This window comes from Phoenix dactylifera, chromosome 5 (genome assembly GCF_051530095.1).
Source record: "Phoenix dactylifera cultivar Ajwa chromosome 5, Ajwa_hap1_PhDact_Kaust_v1.1, whole genome shotgun sequence".
Taxonomy (NCBI): Eukaryota; Viridiplantae; Streptophyta; class Magnoliopsida; order Arecales; family Arecaceae; genus Phoenix; species Phoenix dactylifera.
In genome coordinates this window covers 36,800,662-36,813,261 of record NC_143194.1, presented here as the reverse complement: position 1 = coordinate 36,813,261, position 12,600 = coordinate 36,800,662, and the positions used below count along the sequence as shown (strand labels likewise).

General features: G+C 43.5%; 2 protein-coding genes across 2 annotated transcripts; one reads left to right on the top strand and one right to left on the bottom strand.

Moving 5' to 3' along the window:
• The first annotated feature begins 2,143 nt into the window (after positions 1-2,143).
• On the top strand, positions 2,144-7,664 carry LOC103718642 (uncharacterized). The gene is made up of 2 exons (XM_008807556.5): positions 2,144-2,505; positions 7,263-7,664. Exons 1-2 carry the CDS (start codon positions 2,211-2,213, stop codon positions 7,310-7,312), a joined length of 345 nt encoding a protein of 114 aa, XP_008805778.1. The 5' UTR covers positions 2,144-2,210; the 3' UTR covers positions 7,313-7,664.
• A 210-nt stretch (positions 7,665-7,874) lies between these two features.
• LOC103718660 (Pentatricopeptide repeat (PPR-like) superfamily protein) lies at positions 7,875-10,671 on the bottom strand. Its single transcript, XM_008807580.6, has one exon. It carries the CDS (start codon positions 10,553-10,555, stop codon positions 8,417-8,419), a length of 2,139 nt encoding a protein of 712 aa, XP_008805802.4. The 5' UTR covers positions 10,556-10,671; the 3' UTR covers positions 7,875-8,416.
• Positions 10,672-12,600: the final 1,929 nt, after the last annotated feature.

The window sequence follows — 12,600 nt, the reverse complement described above, 5'->3', positions numbered from 1 at the left end:
TATGGACCTCAATGGTACTGGAGCTTGAGGTGATGAGTTCTACTAGCATTAGCGATATCAAGGAAGCGATGTGCTACGTGGAGGGGACACCGAAGGACCGACAAATTCTCATATTTGGAGAGCATGAGCTGGAAGACCACCAAACTTTGGAGCATTACAACATTAAGAATGGCTCACGGTTAGATCAGCGCGTCAAGCGTTACATGTTGGACTTTGTTCGCTAGAAAATGCAGCTCTCCATTTGAACTTTTTTTCTTCTTTTTAAAGGGCACAAAAAGTTCAATTTTATTATTAAGTGATGCTGTGAGGACTTTTCCTAGTGCTGCATTGACTTTCTTCATCATTTATGCTTTTATAGATAGCAATTTTTGCTGCACACGAAGGTCTATAGCCAATATTTTTCTTTTTAACCATCCAATCTTATAGTTCAGATGATACTGTTTTTTGCGCGCTAAGCAAGAGAAGATTAATTTCCTACCTAGGTCAGATGAATTGGACATAAGCACCTCGTGATCTCTCTCTATATCTATTTATCTATCTATCTGCTTGTCTGTCTATCTACTTCTTAATAATTTTGAATGATTAAAAGCTTCATTCACTTGAATAGCTACAAGCAAATCCAAAAGATATTGCTATTTATATCTCCTCTTCTCTATGTTTGGAGGGCTTCTGCGGTCTATTTTACTCTCTAGAGGCCGCTGCCCGAATAGCATTTTATTTGAGCCAAACTAGCTTGGCTTATGGAGCCAAATGTTGTTGAGCTTGGGATAAGATTTTTGGCTTGACAGGCCAGACCAACCTCAATTTTCGAGCCTAATTTAAAATTAGATTGGATTTGGACTCGGTATTTTTTAGCCCAATCAAATGAATTTATATTTATAAACTTTGCCTACATGGTAGTGCGGCTGGACCTCACCAGTTTGTCCATGAAAGAGTCAAGCTGGTCACCACCACAAAGAGCGCACCTTCTTGAAGGCTCATGCCACCACTAATTTAGATGCAAAGGCCGGCCAAGGCCATTAGATGCACAAAGGGCGGATCACGGACAAGGTGTTATTTGTTTTAATTTAATTTTTTATATTAATTTTTCTAAAAGCATTAAACAAAAGGAAATCTGATGATAAATACAGTTATTCTTCCATTATTTTCTACTATTTTCTACAGTTAACACTGTTGTGGTTGAAATTTGGCCTGAGGGTGACCATGCTGGAGGAAGACGAGAAGCTGCCGTTTAGGACGAAGAAGGGGAGCCACCTCCTGCACTCCTGGAGATCTGCACAAAGCCTTCACCAGGATTTCGGCAAAAGCCCTCCAATGGCTAAGTTATCAGAGTTTTTGGAGTCTTTTTTTGTAGGGAAAAAGAAAAAAACTCCCTGAGTGTTGTTGGTGTGGCCTATTTATAGTCCTCACAAGAGCAACCAGGTGGCTGCTGTATAGATAATCCTCATCATGGGAGGGAATGGTTTTGGCCAGGTGTGGTAGGGTATGGCTCCTGGCAAATATAGCATAGTATGATCCTTGGCAGATGTGGCAGGCTATGGCTCTTAGCCGGTGTGGCAGGATATGGCCCTTGGCAAGTGTAGCAGAGTATGGCCCTTGGCCGGTGTGGCAGGATATGGCCCTTGGCATATACTTGGCGAGGTCGGCTCGGCTTTTAGCGGGGTCCGAGGTCGGCTGGGCCTCTGGCTGAGATCGGTTCGATCTTCGGTAGGACTCGAAGTTGGCTCTAGTAGAGGTCGCCTCTAGCTGAGGTCGGCTCGGTCTTAGGTAGGACCCAAGGTCGGCTCTGGCCTTTGGTAGGCAAGGTCGACTCTAGCTCTTGGTGGAGCCGAGGTCAGTCAGGCTCTGGTCGAGGTTGTCGCCCGCGGTCGAGGAAGCCTCATCGGCCTACTTGGTTCAGATGATTGTTTGGCCGGAATTGGATGACTCCGTGTTGGAATAGGACGATCCATTTTGCCTCCCATCAAACACTAATATAGCATAACGATGATCTTTTCAATACAACTGTTCATATAATCGGGGAGGGGTTTCCAATTGCCCGAAGACCGGTCAGATCCAGCCAATGACCGGTTAGACCAAATCCTGGACCCACAACATAATTGAGCCAGGTCGAGACCCATTTGTTGTATCGCATCACATCACATGATGCACATGCTTGCAACGCACATACATCATACATACATCGAGAGGGAAGACCGCGGGAGGAGAGGATGGAGGCGGTGCTGAGGGTGGTGGGGAAGAAGGACAACGTGATCCACCTCCTCCTTTTGGGCACTTTCGCGGCGCTCGGAGTCCGCTCGTTCAAGCAGCAGCAGGAGATCGCGGTCTTGGAGGCCGAGAAGACGACCCTCCGCTCCGCCAACACCGCCATGGCCTCCGCCATGTGGGCTTGGCGCCAGCATCTCTTCGGCCTCGCCGAGGGCGATCCCTCCGAAGCCCCCATTTCCCTCGCACGCCTCCGCGCCATCTACGGCGAGGATGACCCCGCCGCCGCTGACGACCAAGGTATCCACCTGACACACTCGGACGCCCTTGTTCTATCTAAACCCTAGTAGAAGAATATCGTACAAAACAACAACACAAAAACGTTTATTGTCTAGTTTTACAGATTTGTTTGTTACTCCACTTGCCCTTTCTGTGAATTTTATTTTGATTTTGTTAATCTGGTGATCTACGGATCCCTTCTATCCGAAACCCTCAAAATAGCAAGCCAAGATGCCTTTTTTTTTCGTTCCATAATATTGATCTTGTATCCCACATATCCTTCAATCTAAAGCCCTACCAATGCAGCATTGCTGCCAGAAGTGATTTTTTTTTTAAAAAAAATATTAATTTGGTTGTCCGCACACCTCTTCTATATGATACCCTTGAAAACTATCATGCAAGAAAGGATTTTTGTTTAATTTTATTAATCTGGATACTATCTAACACCGTCAAAGATACAGCGTGCCGAGGAGTGATTTTTAGTTTTTTTTACTTCTCTGAGATGCTTCATTTCCCTCCAGTCCAGTCGACTAGGGAACTTATATAGATGAGAGCAAATATAACCCAGTAGAAGAGGTAAAAGATAAGACAGCATTGTCGGCTACAAGATTGGCAATCCAGTCAGCCATTGATTAACTTCTCGATAAGTATGAGAACATTTGAAGTTCGAGACGCCAAGTGAGATAAAAGATGTGAAGGAACAAAGGGATAGGGTCCATGGTAGCTGATGGGCTTGATCTAGGAAATTACGGTGGAGGATTTGCCTTTTAGCCAAATTTTATCAGCTTGGTGGTGCATCGCAGCAAAGGTGATCCCCACCCAAGCTCTGCTTGAATTTCAGTTTGGAGGACCTAGAGTCCTGCTGAAAGCTACCCCCAATAGCAAGAAGCTTGCCAATATGATTGCTAATGATGGGTTCCGTGTCACAACACTTGCTACTTTAATGGACTAGTCAAAGCTAATCTTGAGGATGCCAAGGGTGAGGGCTCCTACAATAGGCTGATAACTTGTTGACCACCGATCTGGAAAAGTGCATGCAAGATCAAGATGGCCAATTAGGCCACATCCGAAACAAGCAATAATATTCTTGTAAATGTTGAGTTGCCAAAAGCTCCAGCGCTCATCTCGGATTTGCGGTCCTAGTTGCAAGGACTAGGAAAGGTCCACTTGAACATAAACCATCGCATACCCAACCTTGCCAGAAGATCTGTGCAAGTAGCAATTGATTGATAGTAGTGGCAATACAATGAACAAGAGATCGATACCAATGCTTGATAGAAAGTTTTGGTAACCTTATCTAAACAGCCACATGCTAGATTGCATCAACCTCTGGGATGAAATCAGGAGGCCATGGTTCAAGGGCCAAGAGTTGGCTAGTGATGGTCCAAGGACCTTCCAGAAGCACCGTGTTTCTCTCCTCTGTTTTGAATTAAAATAGGTGGATACCATCCACTAGGGAGAGAGCTTAATCGTATTGCCTATCTTCGATCTCTCCATTCGTCTCACATAATCAATCGATAGCCAATGACCAAGGCTCTTGCCAACAAGGGCCCTAGTGTCCCATTCCTTCCTAGACTCCTCACCACTGTCCTTGAGAAGAACTAGAACATTAGAAAAGTCTCCTAGAGGCTAGTGGTTTCCTCCTTGGAAACCTTCCATGTCTCTTAAAACATACTTGCTTGCTCCTTGAGCCACCTTAGCCTAAGTTCTCTTCTCGTGGAAACCCTTATTGGTTTGACTTCCAACATCTTGCCATTAATAATGCCATCAATAACCACATCCATGCTTACCAATAACTCATCTTGAACCCTTGGTTTACTGGTCCAAGCTTGGCTTGTGGCCGGGTTCTAGCACATGTTATGGTCCTGTGTTTCACCTCTCTTCACATTGATCAAAGCACTTCTCACTTTACATAGTTCTAAATCCTTGCCCCCATTTTCATCACCTCTCAAAGCAAAGTTTTTTTTTCCCCCATGGGGCTGGCCCTTCAGATGAAAGGGGAAGGGTGTTTTGACCTTCTCCCCCAAAAACCAGCTATAAATTTGGAGCCCCCTTCTCTCTGTCCTTTTTTTTGTTTTTTTTTTGTTTTTGTTTTTTTTTTATGATCAGAGGTGGTGGGTTTATCTATTGGTTAATAATTTTTAGATATTTGGACATGTGGCCTGCTAAACAAGTGTTTTCTCGCCTATAACCAGCAGGACTTCTTTGTTCATTTATGTGGGCGAGTTTCCCATTGTTGTGTTCATGAGCTTCTAATGCGATAGATAGAAGCATCTCAATACTCTTCGCACATGTGTAATCCACTAATTGGAGCATTTCCTATCAGTTTCACTACTTTTCATCACTAATCTATAAAGCAATGATCTTTCATGAGTGGATTGTAGAATACCAGTTTCAAATATTTTTATCCTCTGCTCCTCCCTCCACCCTAACTTTTTTTACAAGACTAAGGAGAAAGACCACTTCCTATTTAGTCAAATTCTTTGAGAATAGGGTGCCTTTCTCCTCTTCTCCTGACCTATGGCCTACTACACCCTCACTTGGTTTAGAGGCAATTGCAATGCACTGTGATCATACTAGGGATAACTGGTACCTACCTGTCCAAATGCCCTTTATGTATCTATCTCTACTTTCACCACCTGTTTTATATGTCATATTAATCTTATATCCCTCTCACAGTCAAGGACATTCATATAGCCATATAACCCATGATATAGTTATTTTCATTCGGATCTCAAGTTTGCTATTGTTTGGATTGGCAGAAGCAGAAAGAAAGTTTTGAGAAGAGTAATATAACATAATTAGGCATTCTTTTCTTAATAAAACATGCATATGTTGAGCACTTAGAAAATTGGGCAAGACAGAATAACCAATGCAGTTATCTTCTTTGTGGAAAGGAATTCCTTTTAACAAAAGTTGCACATGTTCTTTCATTTGATCTGTATACGTGTATTTTTTTCTTTTAGTGTCTAGGTTATGTAGACATGTTGAGTCATTATAAGCTTGAGGTAGAAATTATTTTGCATATAAGCAACTGAACAACCTCTTAGATAAAACGGTGGTAATCTGAGTAATTATCCAGATTTGAAAGTAATAGACATACATTCATCAATCTTTGAAGAGACTTGATCAAGGTCTACCACCTCAGAGGAGACTTCTAGATCAAGTAGTCTCCATCCAGGCCCAAAGGCTGTATAGTCAAAAACAAACCATTTGAGACTACCTGATGTTAAACACGTGCTCTAACAATGTCCAGGATAACACCCAAAATGCAAATCCAAGGAGAAAATGTTGGGTTTAAGGATAAGATGATCATTGAGCTTGTTGCCTTTTCTATAGCTATTTGATGGCAGGAATATCCTTACATGATGAAATTGGGAGAAGAAACAAATACACACACACATAGGGAGATAGAGAGAGAAAGAAGCAAATTCTGGCAGCGCTGATGGTTAGTTCATAGCAAATTAATTGATATCAATGAACATGGCACCAAGATAAGATAAAAAGGACTTGAAAGTTTTGAACGAAGACTTTTGTGTTACTTGTTTAGCACTTTCTGTTGTTTGTATTTTCTTCAGTTCTATCTGATTTCTTAGCAGGTTCTTACATCCATGGGTCATTTATAAAAAGATTGTGCAACATTATATATGTGATGCATATTTATATGTAAATACATATGCAAATAGAGTATTAGAATTTGAGGCCTACTAGAGCTCAATTCCCAAAATAGTGTTGTCCTGAAGGGTCATTTTCGTTGTAAGCTAAATATATTGTACCAGTTCCATAATTTGCTCTCTCTTTATCCTAAGTTGCACTGTCCTGTATTATGTAATAAGTACTGCCCATGAATAATAAGGCCTATCAATGTTTTTTCATAGTGTTGTTTATAATTTTCTTCACCCCCAAACGGCATGCTTGTACTAGGTACTTTTGCCCATATAGTTAGGACACAATTTGTTTTAGAGTGAGTTTTCAAGTAGAGGGCGAGCTCCTCATGAATTATCATAATCAGTGATATGCTCGTTATCTGAGGTTGGCTTTGCAAATCTCAGTTTCCTTATGTCCCTATCAAGGGCCATAGACAAGGGAGGGCCACAGCATAACAAAATCCCTACTTGAGGTTTCACTAGCCTTATTTAATGGAAATCCATCAGACTTATTTTACAGACCTTCAAGATCAAAAGTTTAATGGGGAAAATTACCTCTACTTTGCCAGCATGTATTGCCAATTTCAGAATTTGGTTTTCTAAACCTTTGCGGTCCTCTATGCAGGAAACAGATAATCTTCTTATTTAATTGCTTGCACAACATCTTCTGCAATCAGCACGTATTTTAAGCACAGCATAAAAAAAATTTAGAGTTTACATCATAGGGTTGGTTGAATCCATAGTGTGTTACTTATTACTTAGACTAACCAGAGACCTTGTTGAATCGGCATGAAAGAAAGTTAAATCCTTTATTTGGAGACAGAATATCATACAACAATCATTAATTATGGATAGTCTGGAATGCTAGTTGTTTTGTGGACCATTCTAATGATGTTCTTGTCATATAGCTGACTACTTTCTTATAGAGGCAGGACAATCTACTTGCCTAACGTGCATTAAATGGATGATGTACATCAAGTTGATTGCCGAAGTAGGCAGCCTAAAAGAAGTTTCCCCTTATTTTATCTGCTAGTGTTTGGTGATCTAGGAATCGGTGAGATGCAGATTTGTCTCCAAGGCTAATTATCTTCAGCTCTCTGATGTTGTTCCTCTATATTATCTGATTTGCAGGTGCAGGAGAGGTTACCGCCACCGCCGAAGAATCAATCACTATAGCCTAATGTTGTTTAAACTTGGCATAGATGGTCTGGCCATTTTAATAAGCACGTAGCCCATGAACCTGTGCTCATTCTCGCATAACCATGTTAAAATGCTGAAGAATGCATACCGAGAAAATGACGCAAGTCGCGAGCAAAAACAAGTTTCTCTTCTGTGGTGGTATATTTTGGACAAAGACCTGTAGTGAATGACGACTTTGTTTGGCACGCAGGACCTCATGTATGGTGAATGGCTTGGCCCCGTGTGATGGGGCGTATTGAATATTTACTGAAGTATGCATCCTGCTGTAGAACTAGCACCTAACATTGCCTTTAAACAACTGTGTTGAACAGGATGATCAACGCCTTTTGATCATTGTTGTTTTTGGTGGTACACCATTCAGTCTCAGAATATCATCACCAAGTTCATGGGGCGATGATACCGTCTTGTTCTGCCTTTTGTCAACGTAGACATGGTTATTACTTCTGTTTGACATGGTTAGAGGTTTGGTGCCAGTTAGGTTGGCTTTGATATGGTCAGATGGTGCGGAGCAAAATTTCCTCAACTGCTTTAGGTCCAAAGGTTGACAATTTCAAGGGCATTTTATTATCTTAAATTGCACCTTGGCAATCTTAATATTTTTTCAGAATGTGGCACCGACAAGGAAGATGGATGAATAGCCTTGTGCAGGTTTGTGTTGACCCAGGACACTGAAATCCCACCGGCCTTTCTTCTTCTCCCAGGTCATCACTACTAGCTTAAGTTATGTAATTTTTCTGCTGGTCTCTACTAAGATCCCCCACCAATCCACATCTCAGTGTTAAAAGACACAAGGCAATGGCATTTCTCCAGGAATTGAAATAAAATCTTAAGCTGGAATTCTCCAATGCCTCCAAAGTGAACTCAGCATTATTCTCAAATTGACTGATCCCATGGTTAATGCACCAAAAGGATTCTGCCAATTTGTTTCTGCGAGAACCCAACCTGTTTCTGAAAACCATTGTATAATTGGCACGGTGAAGTCTCTTGCCATGTGCCAACCACAGCACAAAAAACTCATCTGCCTTAAAAAATGGTGGACATCAATTGCAGGCAGAGACTTTAGTCCACTGCCCAATCTCCCTTGACTACAATTTGCATTGCAACAAAGGCCAGTCCAATGCAAACTCATCACTCTCCATATGCCGATACAAATCCTCGAGAACTTCATAAACGTCCTCTGCACCAGGTGGCAATGAACTTCCTGCCGAGAACACATACACATTATTCTTCACCTCAATCCAACTCTGCCCAGGACTTTTCTTCAAACCTTTCACCTTTGTCATCACTCTTACCCTTGCTGAGTCCTCCCACCTCCCACACGCAGCATATATATTAGAAAGAAGCATGTAGTTCCCTGTAGCCTGCCCTTCGGGCCCCAAAACTTGTGCCATTGTATCTTCAGCTGTTGCCGTGTTCCCATATATCCTGCAAGAGTTCAGCAAGGCCCCCCAAACACAAGCATTGGGCTTCACCGGCATACACTCCATGAGCTGACTTGCTTCTCGTAGCAATCCTGCACGCCCAAGAAGGTCCACCATGCATGAGTAATGCTCCATGCATGGCTGGATCTTATACTCGTCAACCATCTGAACGAACAAGCGACGGCCTTGAGAGACATGCCCTGAGCGACTGCACGCAGACAGAACGGCAATGAAGGTGATCCCATCCGGCTCACAACCAGCTCTCACCATGTCACTGAATGTGCCAAGAGCTTCATCGCAGAATCCATGTATCCCATAACCAGCAATCATCGAGTTCCATGAGATCAAATCCTTGTCTTCCATTCTATTGAACACTGACTGCCCTTCTCTCAGGCTCCCACTTTTGGTGTACATATTGAGAAGTCCATTTGCTACCAACAAATTATGATCCATTAAGCCTCGAATGGCGTGGCCATGAATCTCTTTACCCAAGCGCAATGACGATAACTCTGCGCATGCAGCTAGAACAGTGGCAGCTGTGATCGAATTGGGTGCTACACCAGCTTGCTGCATCTGCCGAAAGAGGTCCAGTGATTGCTCCACCATCCCGCCTGATGCAAACACTCCAATCACTGCACTCCAACTTACCACGTTGGGTCTGAATTCCCCGGTTTTCTCCATTCGTGAGAAGATCTCATAAGCTTCGCCGCACAAACCAGCAGCCGCATAGCTAGAAATCAACGCATTCCAGCTGACTAAATCCTTCACTGTTGTCTCCAAAAATAGCCTCTCGGCATCCTCTCTATACCCAAGCTTCCCATACATGCAGATGAGCGAATTTTTAACAAAAGAGTACCATTCGAAGCCACTCCTGATAGCATAGCTGTGCATCTCCTTGCCCTTCTGCAATGACGCGCTGCTCGCGTAAGGGTAAACGGATAGAGCCACCGCAACAACTTGTGCTGTGGCTTTACCTCCTTTCGTCCTCATCTTATCAAACAATCCGATAACTTCATCGTGCCGCTGGCACCGGGCATGGGCCGACAGCAGTGCCGTCCATGTGACAGGGTTCGGCTCAAACCCCGTGAATTCCATCAATCGGAATGCATCGTGTGCTGCCTCAGAATCATAATTCCGCGAGTAGCCAGAAATCAAAGTGTTCCAAGAGACGACATTTCTGAGAGGCATCGCGTCGAACACTCGGCGGGCCAGGTCCATCCTCCCGATGTTGCCGTACATCACCATCAGTTCGTTGGCAACGTGGAGATGCCACTGGAAGCCCATAGAGACAGCGTGGTTGTGGACAGGACCACACAGTCTGGGGACGCCGAGGGCGGCGCAGGCCCTGATAACTAGAGGGAAGGTGAAACCGTCCGGGAGGGCGCCGAGGGCACGCATTTCGTTGTAGAGGCAGAGAGTTTCGAGGGAATGGCTGTGGGCGAGGTTGGCGCGGAGGATGGAGTTCCAGAGGAGGGAGGAGCGGCGGTCGTGGGCGGCGCGGAAGACGGAGCGGGCGTCAGGGAGGAGGCCGAGGCGGCCGTAGACGGAGACGAGCCGCGCGAAGAGGTAGGCGGAGTCGGGATGGTGGAAGGCGGAGGAGGTGAGGAGCTGGGCGTGGATTTGCTTGGCTTGACGAGGGGTCGCGCATTGCTGAAGAAGAAAGTCGAGGGAGGACTCGAGTTCGGTGGGATGGCGGGGATGGGAGATGGAGGAGAATGGAAGGAGGAGACGGGACGGTGGCGGGGTCAGGAGGAGGTGGTAACGACCCAGAGCGGTAGTAAATTTGTCTCCCAGAGGGAACATTGTATCGTACTACACCGGTAGTAACAAATAAGGTGCGATTTGGATGCAAGATTTTGGCGTCTTACAGCCTCACCATGAAGTCTGGAGCTGATCATGATCAGGGCTTTAGGCATGGAAGATGTTCAATTTTAAATAGTTCAGACCCGAAGCTCGGCTCATGATCTGCTCGGCATAAATCATGATCAGCTCGGCATAAACCTATCTTGAAGTCCAAAGTAGGTTCCTCAAATTCTAAAACTTCAAAATTTGCTGTACATATAAGGAAACTATGCTGTTGGAACACTAATTTAAGATTAGTTTGAATCCTCTATGGTGCAACTTTTTCTCGAACACTAATTCGAGATGAGTTTGAATTGGAGCGCTTTATGATGGGAATCCCTCTTCATGACTCGATGGGTGATCCCCAGCCGGTGGCAATGGCCTCCATTAGCGGAAGGACGAGGTGGAGAGAGTCGGCATCCTCATAGGTGGCATGGGGGTTTCTCACACAAGCGGGCTAGTGAATTTTTGTCCGCCGGAAAGCGAGATCGTGATCGAGGTGGTCAAAAATAAGGTCCCTTTTTTTTTTTTTTTTTGCAGATCTCGCGAGCATGCAAGATTGCACTCTTGACCTCCCAGAGGGTAAGATTGTAGTTGAGGAGGTTAGAGAGGAGGTCCTTTTTTTCCCTGATCTCGCGAGTAGTGAGATCATGATCTTGGCCTCCCAAAGGGGTTCCTATCACGGGGAAAATGGATTGATTTGGCATGCCGTTGAGGTGGTATACCAAATGTTAAGTATAATTTCTCATAATAAACTGTGAGGATCCGTGCAAATATGTGTTTAGTCTTACATCGGTAATTCATTGAAAAAATATTAGGTACTTATACAGAACTAACGAATCCAAAAAATACATCCCAGCTAATCTTTTTGGATGAAGTCCTATATTATTACAAGTGATATCAGAGCGGATCCGGCTCATAGTCCATGTGGACTAGAAAATATTGCAGCACGAGTTTATTGAGGCTGATTGTAGTGCTTGTGAGTAGATTTGAATAAATTTTAACTTTGAGCCTAACGAGAACATCGGAGCTTGAATAGGGGAAGTATGTAAGAATCTGTATAAGTGTGTTTGATCCCACATCGATTATTTACTAGAAAGATTTTGAGTACTTTTATAAGACTAAAGATTAAAAAAAAAAAAAAAGTATAGTACCAACATTTTGCTATGGGGACACACCTCAAAGAGTCCCATTTCATTCAAGACAAAGTGCCTCAGAATAGTTATAACTCAAAATCGCCTACTATGATTAATCTAAATCACAAGAACAACATTTTGATTTTTTTGGGAACCAAAGATGAGCAAAGTCTGAGCAGGACAATCTAGGAACCTTTTTCTCCTTGCTCTTTGTAATTGCAGCGATGACATGACCAACAACGTGATCATCGAGCCATGGTAACTTCCGTCGAGTTTCCAATCATACAACGACTGACTGACGTACCACCTGAGTATCCGGCCACCGTAACTCTTGTCCTCCTTCAAACGTAGAACAGTCTATTGATGTATCTGCGAATCTTTATAGTGTCCTTCCCAGATCTGCCTCAATGTTTTGCCCAATCACAATGATGTGAAGGGTGGCCCATGACGTGATGGAAATCTCGCAAGTCTTGCCATTCCGGTCATCAACTCATCATCCCCCTTGTAGGGTCAAGTAGTTCGAGCAAGGACATTGACAAAGGAAGTCGTCCGCACTCACGTCCACCCAATGCCTTCGTCCTAACGTTAGAAATCTTTACGATGACGTATATTGTCCGTTGACGCCACCTTTCAGAGCTGCCGAAGCCTCACCGGCAGAGCACATATTCAAAGGAACCAATAACACCATAGGTTGGATGGCCTCTTTCATTACCAACCACTTAAAAAATATTTTTAAATAAAAAAATAATTATTCGGTGCAATTCATAATATGCTATTTTTTAATTATTTTAATTATAACTGTACATATTATATATAATACTTTCGTTTTTAGCAAAAAAAATAAAAAAAGCTGCACTTTAAACAGACAGT